This window comes from Bubalus bubalis, chromosome 19 (assembly GCF_019923935.1).
Source record: "Bubalus bubalis isolate 160015118507 breed Murrah chromosome 19, NDDB_SH_1, whole genome shotgun sequence".
Classification (NCBI taxonomy): Eukaryota; Metazoa; Chordata; class Mammalia; order Artiodactyla; family Bovidae; genus Bubalus; species Bubalus bubalis.
The window spans coordinates 51,427,458-51,446,210 of record NC_059175.1 but is presented as its reverse complement, the minus strand read 5'-3'; the positions used below and the strand labels follow the sequence as shown (position 1 = coordinate 51,446,210).

Below are 18,753 nucleotides of genomic sequence, written 5' to 3'. Positions count from 1 at the left end.
GCAGAAATAGATGTTTTTCTGGAACTCTCTTGCTTTTTCCGTGATCCAGCAGATGTTGGCAATTTGATCTCTGGTTCCTCTGCCTTTTCTAAAACCAGCTTGAACATCTGGACATCATGGTTCACATATTGCTGAAGTCTGGCTTGGAGAATTTTGAGCATTACTTTGCTAGTGTGTGAGATGAGGCAATAGTACAGTAGTTTGAGCATTCTTTGCTATTACTTTTCTTTGGGATTGGAATGAAAAATGACCTTTTCCAGTCCTGTGACCACTGCTGAGTTTTCCAAATTTGCTGGCATATTAAGTGCAGCACTTTCACAGCATCATCTTTTAGAATTTGAAATAACTCAACTGGAATTCCATTATCTCCACTAGCTTTGTTTGTAGTGATGCTTCCTAAGGCCCACGTGACTTCATATTCCAGGATGTCTGGCTCTAGCTGAATGTGAGTGATCACACCTTCATGATTATCTGGGTCATGAAGGTCTTTTTTGTACAGTTCTTCTGTGTATTCTTGCTACCTCTTCTTAATATTTTCTGCTTCTGTTAGGTCCATACCATTTCTATCCTTTATTGAGCCCATGTTTGCATGAACTATTCCTTTGGTATCTCTAATTTTCTTGAAGAAATCTCTAGTCTTTCCCATTCTATTGTTTTCCTCTATTTCTTTGCATTGATCACTGAGGAAGTCTTCCTTATCTCTCTTTTCTATTCTTTGGAACAAATACTGTGCTTCAGTAGAGGTGGTATATAATTGACACTACTGAAAATTGTGTAAATGTTTCTCAAAAGATAAGAGACAAGAGAATAAAAATGGGTGAGAGTTTGTGAAACAAAGATAATAAAGTTACTCTATAAATAAATTAGCAACAAGGATATATTTTATAGCACAGGGAAATACAGCCATTAGTTTGTAACAACTTCAAATGTAGTGTAATATATATTGATTATAAAAAATATTGATTTTTAAATAAAAATATTACAAAAATATTGATTCATTATTTTGTATACCTGAAACAAATGTAATATTGTAAACCAACAGTGCTTCAATAAAATAAAATACTCTATAATATTGGAAGCTTGATTTTCTGCTGAGATATTTAGGAAAGAGTAATGTATGGCAGTGATTGGAAATGAATCAAGCAGATAATTTTAAACAACTTCCATACAAAATAGAAAAAGAAATAGGCTAGAGATAAGCAAAAGATTATCAAGCTTAGGTATGTCAAGGGGAGACAGAAAAATGATATGGAAAGAGCTTAACCACTGAAGTTCATCTAACAAATGTCCATATCAAAGTTCTGAAAATTATTAGCTTTGAGACCATGGGAAATTATATAACTTCTTAGTGCCTCAGTCTTCACATGAAAAACATTAACAGTTCAAATGTTATTTCTAGGAAACTGATGCAAATGAATTTACCTTTTGAGTGAACTTCAAGGTGAAACATGATGTGTGTGTTGCACTAAGGAAACTGTTTACTTTTTCAATATACTGATTTTCTTTAAGATTAGACTTATTTTGACAGAATGGGGTCCACTTCACAAGCCAAGCATCTTTGACATTGAAACAAACGGATATAAAATCACATATATTTATTTATAAATAGTTCTCTGTAAGATCTAAAAGTCAGATGAATTTGTAGCTATCATTGTTTCTGTTGCTGCTGTTTTTACTTGGTTTTATTTCTTTCCTCAAGACTGTCAATTAAAGGCAATGTGACTGTAGGAATATCATTTAATCAGGTTGAGAATACTTTCACAGGGATGGTGTAGATGAAATGAAAGATAGAAAAGCATATAACTTTAACTGAAACATATATTATCATTAAATGCTTATTCAGACCTTCCAGTATTAAAATTGATATGCCTGTGTATCTGAAAATAGAGGACTAATGCTTAGATGTGCCTTCTTAATTGAACGTTATACTATTGTTTCTATATAAGGTTTCCCTAAGCTTGGTAAGGGCTTTCCTGATGGCTCAGCAGTAAAGAGTCTGCCTGCCAACCAGGAGACATGGCTTTGATGTCTGGGTCAGGAAGGTTCCCTGGAGGAGGAAATGGCAGTCCATTCCAGTTTTCTTGCCTGGGAAATCTCATGGACAATGGACCCTGGTGGGCTATAGTTCACGGTGTTGCACAAGACTCAGACAGGACTTAGTGACTAAACAATGACAAGCGTAGAAAGCTACTCATATTATGATACTATTTGAATGTATGCAAGCAATCAGTCCTAAGAGCAAAAATGCTCTGAGCCCAAAAAAGTAACAGCCATGTAAGAACAAGAGACTTAAGTACATCTGTAATATGCTTTCTGAGTGAGACTTTATCTAGCTAGTTTACACATGCCATAATAAACCTGGATTTTAAGGGTAACTATATCACATTTCCCTCCATTTCTGTGTCTACAGTGGGAACATTCGTATGCTCAGCACCTAAAGTATTTTTATCATCCGATTTTGCATATGACCTTTTCACAATTTCAAGAATTTAAGGGATGCTATAATAAATGCTCATTATAAACTATAATGAGGAAAGGCTGGAATTTTGCTCTGCTCATTTTTTTGTGTCCATCAATTAAACGACTTGCTTAAAAAAAAAAAAAATCACTTTTCTCACATTACCTTCCAACATAGGAACTTGGTGTGCCATAGTGTTCTAGTATTTCTCTAATATTCTCAGAGAAATGTTAGCATGTCTCACTATGATTATATATTTTTCTTTTCCCTTATATTTCTTTTGATTTTGCTTTAGCTATTTTTGTTTCTTTGTTGTTAAGGTGTCAATTTATGATGTCCATCTTCTTTGTGAATTGTATCTTTTATCATTAAAAATATTCATCTTTGTTTCATTTAAAAAATGTATATTTAGCAGTTATAAAATATCAAATTCTACCCTCACTTAATAATGTTACTAAATTTAAGAAATGATAGATCCACCACATGCAATATTTTAAATGATATATATATATATGTAAGTCTATATAAATACATATGTGTGTGCAAATATGTACAGACACATGCAAGGAATCACATTTAGAATCATAATGAAAGAACACTAGAGTGGAATGTTTAATGTATTTCATTCTTTTTTTGTAAAGACTTCTATTATATTTTATTCTAGTTTATTTAGATTAAGTGAAAATTTGGTTCCTTATATTAAATACATATTTTATATGAAGAAAATTATAGCAATGATATATGAGTGCATATATTAGCACAGAATGAGGATTTTCTCATGCAATTCATTCCAAAATTTTTGAAAATAGATTGGAAAACACTGAAGAGAGTAAAGGTAAGGTTTTGTTTTTTTTTTTAAACGCTGTAACACTGAACAAATACTTTCAAAGGTCATACACTTGAGATACAGTCTTACTGACACATTGAGATTTAATATGAAGACTATAGAATGCTTCCACTTTTCAATATCTTCCCACCACACAGAAGGACTTCTGTATAATGTTCTAAAAATATCAATTAAAAGTCAGAAATTATCAGAAAAGATGAAAAACACACAGAATAATATTTTTGTATATAAATGAAAATGACTGTAAATCATAAAGATGCCATGAGGCAAAAAGTATAGGAGTAGATAAAGGTATTCATGCTAATAATAATCAAAAGAAAGCTAGAGTAACTATATTGAATTTCAGACAAAGCAGGCTTCAGAACACAGCAAAAGGAAATTATTAGAGATTTTTAAAAAAGGAATTTACCAGACATAAAGAAGCAATCAACTCCCCAAGAAGATTTATTATCTTAAATATATATGTAAGGCAAAAATGGATAGAAATTAAAGGAGAAATAGAAAAAGCCATTCTCTTTATAGGATGCTTCAACATCTCTTTGTCAGTAGCTGATAGATAAAGGAGGAGAAAAATCAGTAAGACAGACATCTCTGAATGGCTCTATCAGTAACATTTCCTAATGAACATTTATAGAGTATTCCATTCAGAGGCAGTAGAAGAAACATTCTTCTCAAGGTGAAATGGGACAATTACCAAGACAGATCTTTTTCTGTGCTATAAACACACCTTAAGAACATTTTAAAATCACACAAAATGTTCTCAGCTCATAACAGAATTAGAGTAGGAATCAGTAACAGAAACAAAACTGAAAAAAAAATTAAATGTTTAGAAATTAAGCAACACTTTTTAAATGACACATGGATTTCAGGAATTTCCAAATAAATAAAAAATATGTTTTGGATTAAACAAAAATGAAAATGCAACTCTTTAGAATTTGAGAAATGCAATGAAAATAGTGTATAGAGGGAAATATATGGCCTTAAGTGTACATATCAGAAAAGAAAGAAGATCTAAAGTAAATAATCTAAGGCTCTATCATGAAGAACTGTGAAAAGAAGAACAATTTAAGTTTAAAATTCTTCAAATAAAATACAAAATTAAAACATATATGTATATATAAATACATACATATAAAATTAGAAAATATACTATATATATGTATATGCATGCATATATATACATACAGACATACATATATACTCCCTGCCTCTGGAACATCCCTCCCCACTCCCATCCCTGTATTTAATTTTCTAATTCTTATTTCAACATATATATATATAAATTATTATTTATTTGCATTGTTGTACTGCAGAAACAAGCACAACATTGTAAAGCAATTATCCTCCAATTAAAAAAAAAGAAAATTCAATAAAAACAAAGCCTGGTTCTTTGAAAAGATCAATTAAATTGATAAAACTCCAACCAGTCTAACCAGGAAAAAAAAAAAGGTGAGAAAACACAAATGAATAATGTATGAAATGAAAGAAAGGAGGTCATCATTATAGATCTACAGATCTCAACATGATAATAAATGAACACTGTGAACAAATCTATGCCCGCAAATTTGATAACTTAGTTAAAGTGGATTAATTCCTTAATGAAACAAACTCCAGAACTCATACAAAGAGAAATAAATAAACTAGATAATACTGAATCCATTAAATAAATTCATAATTAATAAACATCTAGCAAGAAATGTAATAGGCCTAAATTATATCTCTGGGTAATTGTACCAGGCAGTTAAATAATAATAATTGTACACAATATTTTCCAGAAAATACACTGAGAAGTAAAAATAGTAATAATTTATTTTATGAGATCAACAGTACCCCAATATCAAAACCAGAAATGACTGTAAAAAAAGGGAAAAATAAAGACTACTATATTTTAAATGTAATTGGATTTGGTATGCTATTAATTATAGAGAATTTTTATCTCTTTCACTTCTTTTAATGACCTTTCTGGTTTTGATATTCATGTGATATATGTATACGAAAACAAATATGATTCATTCAAAGTTAGGCTATTTAATCATCATATCAGTTCCCCAGTGGCTCAGTGGTAAAGGATCTACCAGCAATGCAAAAACTTTGGGTTTGATCCCTGAATCAGGAAGATCGCCTAGAAAAGGGAATGACAACCCACTCCAGTATTCTTGCCTAGAGAATCCTATGGACAGAGGAGCCTGATGGGCTACAGTCCACGAGGTTGCAAAAGAGTTGGACATGACTTAGCAATTAAATAACAATGTTCAGTTCAGTTCAGTTGCTCTGTCCTGTCCAACTCTTTGCCCACCCCATGGACTGCAGCACGCCAGGCTTCCCTGTCTATCACTAACTCCCGGAGTTTACCCAAACTCATGTCCATTGAGTCAGTGATGCCATCCAACCATCTCATCCTCTTTCGTCTCCTTCTCCTCCTGCCTTCAATCTTTCCCACGATCAGGGTCTTTTCAAATGAGTCAGCTCTTCACATCCGGTGGCCAAAGTATTGGAGTTTCAGCTTCAAAATCTGTCCTCCCAATGAACACTAAGGATTGATCTACTTCAGGATGGACTGGATGGATCTCCTTGCAATCCAAGGGACTCTCAAGAATCTTTTCCAACACCACAGTTCAAAAGCATCAATTTTTTGGTGCTCAGATTTCTTTATAGTCCAACACTCACATCCATACATGACTACTGAAAAAAACTATAGCCTTGACTGGATGGACCTTTGTTGGCAACATAATGTCTCTGCTTTTTAATATGCTGTCTAGGTTGGTCATAACTTTCCTTCTAAGGAGTAGGTGTCTTTTAATTTCATGGCTGCAGTCACCATCTGCAGTGATTTTGGAGACCAAAAAAATAAAGTCAGCAAACATATCATTAGGATAACAAAGAAAAATCATTTGATTGTAACATTTAACAGAAAATATTGACAAAATTTAACAGCCATTCATAACTTTAAAGATCTCAGTAAACTAGAAATAAAAAGAAACATTCATACTTGATTTAACAAATTTAAATATATATAATTTATATTTAATATATTTAAATATATATTTAATATATTATATATATATATATATAGAGAGAGAGAGAGAGAGGATGCAGAAGGACAGTTCCAAACCCAAGTAACAACACAAATACTTAACTCTGACAGCTTAAGAAATACACTCGTATCCAGTGAATTTGAAGCCAATGAGTTGGCCAGGCATATGTGTTCAGAAAGTAGCAAGTGTATATAGTTAAAACTTCCTCATCTTACTTAAAGAGCAAACATATAAATAGAGATTTAACGATTCACTCAATAATTGTGCAAGGATGAAAAACAAGATTATAACAGGAAATCTTCCAATGTTGACAAAAAGAAATGAGAACAGATGGGAAGACCCAACAGGGTTATTTATGTAGACTGTGTGAGAAGCATTAAAAGAAGAAACAAAAAGTGAATGAGTTGAAAGGTGGAGGTAAAAATTGAAAGTGAGATATGATATGCTTAACTCTAGAGATATTTTGAAAAGGGAAAGGAAGGATCATTGGGGTTTTGAGCCTCAAGCAAGTGTAGTAGGAACACAGAACAGACCTCAGATTGTTAAAAGGTCAGTTATACGTGAGTGAGGTGAAAGTTGGGTATACCACATCTCATGGGATAAGGGCTGAAATGCACATATCATAGTTTTACTAGGGTCCTTTGCCAAGTAAACAAGTTCCTTCACGTGTCTCAGCCTAGTTTATTCCTGTACAAAAAAAAATATATATATATATATATAACAATAATGTAATTCATAAAAGATTGTGAGCATTAAATTTTTGTAGTATATTTTTTGTGAAGTATATATGCAGTGATGACCACCTCTTTATTAATATTATTGCTGTCTCATTTTTTAAAACGTTGACAGAACAGAAGAGGAGAAAAGGAGAATTACTGATTTTCTCAGGTAATTTTCAGTGATGACATACTGGAGTTTTCAATCATGGCAAATATCATGGTCAGTGAATGATGGACTGGGAGAGGTATAAATTGAATTTAAAAGTTGGAGATTTAAGTGATGGTTAGAAGTAAAGTGGGCTTCCCTGATGGTTCAGGGGTAAAGAGTCTCCCTGCCAATGCAGGAGATGCGAGTTCGATCCCTGGGTCAGGGAGATCCTCTGGAGAAGAAAATGGCAACCCACTGCAGTGTTCTTGCCTGGAAAATCACATGGACAGAGGAGTCTGGTGGGTTACAGCCCATAGGGTTGCAAGAGTCAGTCACAACATAGTGACTAAACAACAAAAACATGGGAAAAGAAAATAGAAAAAATTGGATTGAAAATTCAAGAAAGTTAAGGTCAGGATAATATATATATATGTGTATATGCATATATATGTATATATATATATGTATGCATGTATATGTACACATGTAAATACATTGTTAATATGAATATTTAAAAGAAAGTGAAAACTGATGTCATATCAGATACACTGATTCTTAATAATATAGAGTTCAGTACTTTCATGTATAATTGATTTCTTAATTGTATTGTAGGCAACTGCTGTGTCTTAACATCCTGGTTATTGAGTAATATTGATTACTCAATAATAATTATTATTGAGTAATATTGATTTCAAATTCGAAGACATTTAAGTTTTTTTTTCCTTTTCTTAAGAAAATACAATATTATATAACACTTGCCATTGTGATGTAACATGTAACGGTGTAGAATGTGGAATATAGTGAGAAGCCCAGAATGGAAATTGAAAATAAATGTACTTAAACTCTTCACAATTGAAAGCCTTTGCCATCTATTCATTTATTATTTATTGGTTCTGTGCAAGTTGTTTGAACACACTATTTTCCATTTATTCATCTTAAAGTTGGGCAATAAAAGCAAACAAACAAAAAACACATTAAATTCCTCATAAAGTTTAACTCCTTTTTGAGAAATTTAATCACTGACTGATAGCTGTGAAAATCCACTACGCTACTAAATATAAGGGACTTGAATAAAAGGATTAAGAGGCAATCAAAAACATACTGCAAATTGCAATTATCATTTAATTAATATATATGTGCATGTGTGTGTATACTGTTTTATAGCAATGGTTATAAGGGAAGAAATACTCAGATTCTTGGAAAAATAATTCCAAGTTGTAATTGTGTACTTAGCTAAACTGTACATTAGATGAGAGTCTTCCTTGGTGGCTCACACAATAAAGAATCTGCCTGCAACACATGAGACACTAGTTCAATCCTGGGTCAGGAAGATCCCCTGGAGAAGGGAATGGCTGGCTGGTGGTGGTGGTTTAGTTGCTAAGTTGTGTCCAACTCTTTGGGTTCCCACAGACTGCGTAGAAACCCAAAGAGTTGGACATAACTGAGTGACTAACACTTTCACTTTTTCTTTTTTTTTTTTCCATACAGAAGAGTCAACAGAAATTCTCAAACATGGAGAGAGATTTACAAAATTATCTACTCTCATTCTTTTTCTCTTAGGAACTAAACTGATGTAGCCTGCTGACATTTTATTAATTCTTTTTGGATCCCTCTATACTTGGAAATTGCCTCAAATATAGTGCTAGCATATTTGCATTTGTTTTTTAAAATTCTTATTTTGTTTTATTTCAATTTTTTTTTATGGCCACACTGCACAGCTTGTGGGGATCTTAGTTCCCCAGCCAGGGACTGAACCCCAGACACAATGATAACACAACATCCTAACCACTGGACTACCATGGAACATCCAGGAATTCTCATTTTAATACAACAGTTACCAAAACTTGTCCAGTGAATTTCATTATTATTTTTATAATTTTATTTATTTATTTTTGGCTGTGCTGGGTCTTTGTTTTTACACAGGTTCTTGTCTAGTTGGAATGCTCAGACTTCTCATTGTGTTGGCTTCCCTTGTTGCAGAGTACAGGCTCTAGGGTGTGCGGGCTTCAGCAGTCATGGCTCCCAGGCTCTAGAGCACAGGTTCAGTAGTTGTAGAGCACAAAGGTTTAGTTGCTCCATGGCACGTGGGATCTTCCCAGACCAGAGATTGAACTCGTGTCTCCTGAATTGGCAGCATATTCATCACTGAGCCACCAGGGAAGTCCTGTCCAAGGACTTTTAAAATGTCCTCCTCTTAAAGACAAGGAATAACATATTCTTTCTAATCTTTTCTTCAAAACACTTGTTCTTCCTCTTTGGCTCAAGATGAGGGTTATATTTTAACTTTTATTTATATGCACACCTCTGTCATTCCATCTTGATGAAGAATTTTAACAGCTATTACTTAAGAAGTTTATATGGCAAAACCAATACAATATTGTAAAGTTAAAAAATAAAATTAGAAAAAAGAAGTAGTTGTCTAGCTCTTCTAACATGGAACATGGTGAGTCCATGTACGACCAATCATATCCATAATTCAAGAAGCTTGTGATTTATGTTTTAAAGATTTCTATGATTCTCATAGATTTATGTAATAAATATGTAAACTATTTAATGGACTTCATGTAAATGCAACTAGAACTTAAGAGTTAAGAAATTTTGGAGGAACGTAAATAACGCCAAGAGCAACAAATTCATTTTGCCAAAGAGGATAGATCACAGGAAGTTTAAGGTTCTGACCCCAAATGACTTTTACAGTTAGTGATAAAATTGGTACAAAATAAATTTTAAATTTTTTTCTAGTGAATCATACCACTGTTTCACTCATGTGTTGATCTAATACTTCTTTGACCACAAAGATTACATTTTTCAAAATATGTAACATACATATATTATATAGAATATGTACACATACACTTCTGTAAAGGTAAACATGCAATGTAATTATAAAGTTATGCATAATTATTGCCAACCCCTTGCCATGTAAATTTTAAGCACTTTTATATTGTTTAACTCCTGAATGAAGGCCATTTACTGCAATATTATAAATAAAAATGAATCTCTAGATATTTACAAGTATTGAAATATTAGGCCCAGTGCTTTCAGTAGTGTGAATGATGTACCATAATATTCCTAATTTACGAGCACCAAAAGACCTCTGCTCACCTTGTCACTTTTGCGGTTTCCCATTGTACATGAACTTATTTCCTTTTGTGATTTTTTTTTCCTTTTTTCACTTTAATTTGTTTGTCTCTTTGTTGTAAATCAAATATGTTTTTTATTTTTTTTCCTGTTAACATCTGTATGGTTCTTATGGGCTAAATGCATCCCCATAAAATTCATATTTTGAAGTCCTAACCAACATCGACTCGATGGTCGTGAGTTGAGTGAACTCTGGGAGATGGTGATGGACAGGGAGGCCTGGCGTGCTGCGATTCATGGGGTCTCAAAGAGTCGGACATGACTGAGTGACTGAACTGAACTGAACCATCAGTACCTTAGAATATGACTATATTTGGAGAAAGGACCTTTAATGAGTTAACGAAGATTAAAAAAAAAGAAGTCATGTGAGTGGGCTCAGTGTGACTGCTGTCTTTAGAGAAGAGAATGAGCCTGGGCGAGGGTTAGGGGGAGGGGGACAAAAACATGCAGAGAAATGAAGAAAAGACAACTATGGAAAAGCCAAGGAAAGAGACCCTGGGAAGAAAACAACTCTACAGACCCCTTGAGCTTAGACTTCTAACTTCCAGAACTGCAGGGAAAGAGTTGTTCAAGTCACCCAGTCTGCATTGCTTTGTCATGGCAGCCCTAACAAATGAATTCAGTGGTTTAGCAAACCTAAAAGATAGAGGTACTAAGAAAAGGTATTATTTTCTTATTCATTTGGTACAAGTAAGACCCACCAATTTCATGTGCTTGCTTAGTATCTCAGTCACGTGCCTTGAAATGACCTACTTCCCCTGTCTTCTTTGTGTCATCATTGCTTCTGACATATAAATACATGCAGAGGCAGTCAGATTCTCTAGCAAGGTGCAACAAGCATTCATTGTTGACAAGAATCAGCTGGAAGTGATTTGCATAGTAACCTTCTTCAAAGGACCTTGCATCATGGCATAGCCAGTCATGTTGCTGGGGCGGACCCAGAAGTTGACATTTTTTTCCTTCAGAATAGTTACGGAATCACCAGCTTGGGGCAGACCCAGAAGCATTCACTTCCAGCTGATTCTTGTCAACAATGAATGCTTGTTGCACCTTTCTAGAAAATCTGCCTCTGCATGTATTTATATGTCAGAAGCAATGATGACACAAAGAAGACAGGGGAAGTAGGTCATTTCAAGGCACGTGACTGAGATACTAAGCATCACATGAAATTGGTGGGTCTTGACATATTTTGACATATTTTTTTCCTTCAAAATAGTTATGGAATCACCAGCTTTTTAAAAAAATTACATGAACACTTCCCAAAGCAAAGTATATTGCAAATTATCACGCTCCATCAAGACTGAATACAGTTCCCTGCAATGAGACAAAGGTATAGCCATCAAAGTGGGGAAGAACCATTGATCCTGATAAGGAAGGCAAGTAGAGTCTGCAGTTATGAGACACCAAAAGAACAACGGGAAATGCAGATTCAAATGGCCAAATTGGCACAACATAACTATCAGATATTTATTTCTGAAGCAAGCATTTAATAATGAATAGGACTGAATACAGTCTGCCTACAGGACTTCTATATCTATCCATTTTCCCCATATGTGAATGTTTCCTTTCACACTTTGCAATACAAATATGTATAAATATTTCAGAAACGCAGCTGGATATAGATGATGTCTTCAGAAAGGGTTCATAAGTAACTTTTATTTTTCCTATATATTGTTTTAATATTTCAGTAGTCACTTGTATAGTTATAATATTAAGAAAATATATTCTTACTTTATAGGTAGTTACCTGTTTTGTTAAGGGCCTTTCTAGATATTGTAAAGTTCACTTAAAAGTGATGTATCAGTATATGAGTGCAGCTTACTTGTCTGCTTATAAAATCTAGTATTTCTGAGAAACTTCATCAAACTAAAAAGTAAGTTGTTTTTTACAAAGGAGAGTCATGATATTGTTTATATTAGAATTGCAGATAATAGAGTAAAGAAGTAACTCTGAGCTCCAATAGAATGATGTTCCAAATTGAAATTCATGTTAATAAAATAAATAAATCAACTACCAGATCTTGCATTAATGTACATTTAGGTGTTATATTTGGTTTGAATTTTTCAAAGTTCCTGATGTTTCATTTGTTTGGTAATTATTAATATTTTTAGAAATTCTATAAATCCATTCTGCATTATTTGATAAATGTTTTATCTTCCTGGCTCATCAAAGAATCACTAGCTTGTAAGAAACTCTGAGAAACTGTATATAAATTTCTCTTCCCTTGTTTAAATCAATGAAATTTTCCCCAAAAATGTTTAATAATAACACAACTTAAATTTTTGGTATGACTGAAGACTGCAATGATCTGATGATTTGTTAAAACCAACCTTTCATGCACTGGCACAATATTAAAACAAAACCAATATTTATTTTCATCTGAATTTCAGCCTGAGGCTTCTTTTATAAAGAGGTTTTTTTTTTTTTTAATTTTCTTTTTAAAAATTTTATTTCTTTGGAAAACAATTAACATTTTCATGAACACTTTTAATAGGAACTAATATTAAGATCAAACATTGCTTTTAGAATTTGGGACTTACATATTGACTTTGTTATTATCGCATTTATTTCAATTTTATGAAAGGGTAGGAAAAAACAAATATATATTGGCATACATTTAAAAAAAGAAAAAAGAGCAGTTTAATTATAAGAAGATGGAGTTCAGAAAGTTTTCTTCTTCTTTCCTTAAAAGGAATGAGAAGTCGGCATGTTGCTATTGCTCCTTGACATAAAGACAGTGTCTTTGTTTTATGTCCTCTATGTCTGAATCCTGCAATGCCATCACAGCAGAGAGTAGTCTACACTGCTTTAAATGATAAGAGTTTCAATAGGCACTTTAGTGGAATTAAGAAAAATCTAACACTCTTCCACCGTGATGCCACATAGCTATCTTCGTTCTAGGTTGTCACGTCGGTAAATTGTATTGAATAGGCCTGAGCTTGTCTCAGTGTGTTTCCAAAAGAACAAAACAAAACCAAGCAAGTACACACTAGAGGATTTATCTTGTGTTGGCAGAATAAACCAAAACTGACAATATGATAAATACAGCAACTTGCTAGAAACCAGATAATCAAAGGAATCTTGTCCTAGAAAGCCGTGTGTGTATGTGTGTGTGTGTGTGTGTGTGTGTGTATACGCGTGCATGTGCACGCGCGTGATTTCTATTTATGTTCCTTTCCCTTAAATTTCTTCTGTTGGCTGTGTTTTAACCTTTGCCTCTCCTCTAAGTGACTTTATCAGGGTTATAACTCTCTTCTTCTCCAAACATGTCTGCCAAGACTTTAAAGCGGGGTCCCCAATCTGTCAGGTAGTTGTAGTCCTGGTCTGCTTCTGTGGTCAGAGACTCTATGGAGCTAAGAGAGTCGGCTACTGATCCGCTGCCTTCATAGGCATATGTTGCCAGTGAATCATATGGTGGGGCTGTGGGGTCCACATCATTTTCTTGTAGCCTTTGATTAATGAAATCCCTTATGTCTGTGTTATCTTCCACTGGTGGTCTCTGACGAGGTAAACAGAGAGAGTCTGGTTTTATATCCCTGCGAATGTTGTTATCTTCAATCACTTTTGGGTTTCTCAGAGCACCAATGTCAAAAGCCTGGGTGTCCTCCTCCCCACCTCCTTCATCATCATAATGGATAACGTTGTCTCTGATGTCTTCCTTAGAGGTCATCAAGGTGTCTTTCTTCTTCTGCCTTCTCAGAGCTACATACAGCACAACTATGGCTAGAACAAGACAAAAATGGCAAAGTGAGACTATATCTCCTCATCTCTCCATAAGAAATTAAATTGATCAGGGCTGGCTGAGGTTTTAATGACATCCTATTATTTTCAAAGTACACATATTGTAATCTGTATGGATCCTATCTATGCTGATTTTCATTGTTTAAATTCAGTTTCATTTTTAAATTGTAACTAAAGTGAAAACATTGCAAAACTTACAAATTCTAATAACGGTAGCCTTATATTTGTCATATGTTTAAATATCTCAGTATCAGGTAATTTTTTACAAAATTAAAAAAAGCAGAGAAAGGCAAATAATTCAACATAATTTATATGCTGAATTTTTTAAAAATGGTATAAATAGACCTATTTACAAAATAGAAATAGAGTCACAGATGTAGGAAACAAACTTTTGGCTACCAAGGGAGAAAGGCGGGAGAGAGAAATTGGGAGATGAAATTGACATATACACACTACTATATATAAAATAGATAATGAATAAGAACCTATGATGTGGCACGGGGGACTGTAGGCAATATCTTGTAATGACCCAGATGGGAAAAGAATCTAAAAACAAGTGGATATATGTATATGAATGCCACTTCACTTTTCTATATACTGAAACTAACATACCACTGTAAATCAACTATACTCTAATAAATAATTAATTTAAAAAAGAAAAAAATAAAGAAAAGAATGGTTTGTCCAATCATACATAGAACTGTATAGCATTGAAGTAATAAAACTTGGGTCTTCCCTGGTACCTCATCTGGTAAAGAATCAGCCTGCAATTCAAGAGACACCAGTTCGAATCCTGGATCAGGAAGATCTCCTGGAGAAGGGATAGGCTACCCACTCCTGCATTCTTGGGCATCCCTGATGGCTCAGACAGTAAAGAATCCGCCTGCAATGCAGGAGACTCAGGTTCGATCCCTGGGCTGGGAAGATCCCCTGAAGGAGGGCATGGCAACCCACTCCAGTATTCTTACCTTGAGAATCCCCATGGACAGAGAAGCCTGGCGAGCTACAATCCATGGGGTCACAAAGAGTCAGATTCAATGAGTGACTAAGCACACACAGTAGAACTTGGGGGGCTTCCCAGGTGGCTCTAGCGGAAGAGAACCTGCCTGCCCATGAAGGAGACATAAGAGACTCAATTTCAATCCATGGGTTGGGAAGATCCCATAGAGGAGGGCATGGCAACCCTCTCCAGTATTTTTGGCTAGAGAACTCCATGGACAGAAGAGCCTGGAGGACTACAGTCTATAGGGTGGCAAAGAGTTGGACGTGACTGAAGTGATTTAGCACACAGTAAAACTTGAATTTTGTTGCCCATAACTGACACTTAGATATTATCATATCTAGATTTACATTGTGTTAACATTGCTTTATTTCTAATGAAATAAACACAAATCACAGAAAAGTCACTTTTAAAAGCATTAAACAAGAGAAAAAGAGAAAGAATATACAATATAAGAGTCAGCTTTCCAAATTACGTCAAGCAAGGCCACAAATTATTTAAATTCTGTGTCTTACCATATTGAGATATTCTCCAAACTAAATACCTAGTAATCACCTGGCCTTCTTTAAACAAGATCATACTTTAAAATACTTAATTTATAGACTCTTATCATTGACTATCTCTTTTTTCCCCCATCAACTTATGGTCATCATTGTTTCGATATATATATATATTTTTTTATGAGTGAATAAACACAGATTCATACCATTAAGTCAGTGCTCAATTTTGCCTGGAATAATTCTCCCCTCTCCTCCATAGCAGTGGCAATAGATTTAAAGCCAAATGTATTTAACATAAACAGTGTTTGGAAGGAAGATTTTGTCACAGGATTAGAAATTAGGAGACTACATGATGATTAAAGCAAGTTTATTTCCTTTTCTTCCAAAATTAAGGAGGAAGATAGAGGAGATAAAGGTAGAGCTTCTGTACAATGGGTTTTGAAGAGATGTTCAGCACTCTTCACTTCTGGGCTTTATGCAGATCTCAGAACTGAAAACACTATGGTTTGTTCATCCAAAGTGTTTGTGAGAGAGTTTAAACCTCATAGAGAGACCTGCATATGTATAAAATGGCTTTAGAGTTGCCATGACTGAAAAAGACACTGATTAGATGTCCTTGAGAGTCAAATAGAAGTTCCTGGGCACCACAAGATTCTCATGCTTTCACTCACCCTAGGAAATATATAAAATGGCTAAGAATAAGATGATCTAAAGAGATCTGAGATTGGCTACAGAGATCAAATAGATGGATTTGTAAGCAGACCCCATGGCAAGACTGAGTGTCAACATTCATAGCTGTGTACCAGCAATTCATACCTAGGTGCAAGGTGGACACTTGCTAAATACTTAGCATGTGTGTGCTAAGTTGCCTTAGTCATGTACAACTCTTCTATGGACTTTAGCCCACCAGCCTCCTCTGTTTATGGGATTTTTCAGGCAAGAATACTGGAGTGGGTTGCCATGCCCTCCTCCAGGAGACCTTCCTGATCAAGGAATCAAAGCTGGGCTTCCTCATTGCAGGTGGATTCTTTACTGTCCAAGCCACATATCCTAGTAAGTACTTTAAATTTTTATTTTCTATCCCAGAGATAAAGGTGTGTATGTACATTTGTCAGAGTATTTTGGTTAAATAATACACATGCATAGATATAAGCTGATTCCACAGAGCCCAACTGTACCTCTGTTGCAATTTTCATGTAAAGGAATGACAGGAAAAATAAAAATTTTAAAAAATATATTTTTTGTGTGTGAATCCAGTAGAGGATGAATAAATGAAATAGAGTCAGCTGAACAAAGTTGATGGAAGAGGGAAGCCCCTGAAGTAGGTTTTCATTCTCACAGAGATGTTACAGAATACATTTTCTTCAATCCTTTCCCTTTGCTGTGCTTCTCGGTATTTTAGTGTATTCTGTTCTGTCCTAGTGGGAATGGTGAGAGTTTTGATGTAAGGAGATCTGAGAAAAGTGGAATAAGAATTGCTTCTGGCCAGCACTTTAGACAGAAAAAAACAAATTCAGAGGTGTCTTTACTTCTTTCCTGTGCTTTCTCTTTTCTTTAATTCTTTATTGAACCAGTATTGGACAACTACTCTTTGTCTAGTGTCATTTTAAAGATTCTACAATACAACAATTACCAGGATGTAAAAAAATGAATTTAAAACTGCTGCTGCAAATGGGATAGAAAAGTTCATTGCACAAAGTGCCACAAACTGTTCATACTTGAAAATTCCCTAGGGTTTGAACATACTTTGGGTGATATTTATGTCTATCAGTATATTTCCATGTGGTAGGAAGTAGAAAATTAACTTTAATAAAACTATAATTCAGTATAGATAGTCTTCCTTCTATCTATATGCAGCAGCTCAATGAATAAACACTGATTTACATAGTAAAATGAGGAGAGAGATACACAGACAAGGGAGAGAAAGAGAATACATGATTAATATTGAAACCAACCTAAGAGTATAACAATGCAAAGAAGGATTGCAATCAAAGCCCCAGTGCTAAGTCCTACAGGTAGAAAAATTGCTTCCACGTTACAAGACAGGATGGTACCATCAGAGTCACATCGACAGACTCGAATAGTCATTGTGTTTGTGCTGCTCTGGACAGGATAACTGCTGTCTTCTATTACTATGGGGAGGAAATACAACTCTTGCTGCCTGCGGCTGTATCCATTTCTTCGGGTTTCAATTCCAGCTGTGTTGTCTACAAAACATGACACGTATGGTAAGATGGTTACTGTGAGTATCACTTCAAATCTTCAAGTTGGTATCTGTTAAACGGTAGGATAACAGACTCTCTTCTTGAGTCAGGAAAATACATCCATATTTCAATTATTTCTTTTATCATTATGAAAGCTGCCAAAATGTAATCAGATGTAATCAAAGAAAATCCTTCGGAAAAGAAGAAACATTAATCTTGTCTGCAGTAAGAATTAAATTTTCTATTGAGAAAGAATAGAAAATTGTTTACAAGACAAGAAATATGTTGTATCAAAACACTTTTTTTTTTTCTGATGTCAAAATCTCACAGAGAAAACAAACCTCAGTTTGTGCTTTCTTACATGATTAGGAGAACAAAGATTATAAAGGATGAATCAGTATAAAATTTTACCTAAGAATGTAGTCTTTAAAGTATGACACATATCAATATACTATTTCTGATTTTTTACTTTTCCCAACTCTATATCTTTGCTACATTTATGTATATATGTGTGAATATATGTATACATTTTCACTTTTTTAAAACAGCATAAGAAACATGGAAAATAAAAGAAAATGTGTTAAATCATCAAGATTCATTAAAATTTGTAAGAAGTTTGAATCATAATAACTATCAATTGCTAGATAAAGAAATGTGATATATGTATATATGAATATATATGAATATTGAAATGTGAAATATGTATATATATAGATAGATATACATATATACACACACATGGAATATTATTCAGTCATAAAATGGAAGGGAATCCTGCCATTTATGACAACATGGGTGAATCTGCAGGGTATTATGCTAATGAAATAGACCATACAGAGAAAGACAAATACTGCATGATAAAACTTACATGGGGAATCTAAGGAAAAAAAGAAAAGTAGAACCCATAGAAATAGAAAGTAGAAAAATAGTTGCCAGAGACTAGAAGTGGGGAAAAATGGG

The 18,753-nt window shown here is 34.1% G+C and overlaps 1 protein-coding gene across 2 annotated transcripts in view; it reads right to left on the bottom strand.

The window, feature by feature from the left end:
- Nucleotides 1-12,112: 12,112 nt before the first annotated feature.
- CDH12 (cadherin 12) overlaps nt 12,113-18,753 on the bottom strand; it is a 1,213,596-nt gene continuing 1,206,955 nt past the window's right edge. Inside the window, exons 13-14 of one of the 2 annotated variants that reach the window (XM_044932643.2) lie at nt 17,644-17,796; nt 12,113-14,071 (exon numbers count right to left, since the gene is read on the bottom strand). In XM_044932643.2, the coding sequence (XP_044788578.2) occupies nt 13,572-14,071; nt 17,644-17,796 (653 nt within the window). In that variant the 3' untranslated portion in view covers nt 12,113-13,571. Of the gene's footprint in view, nt 14,072-17,544; nt 17,797-18,753 lie in introns of both variants that reach the window. The other variant, XM_025270675.3, reaches the window with a different exon arrangement.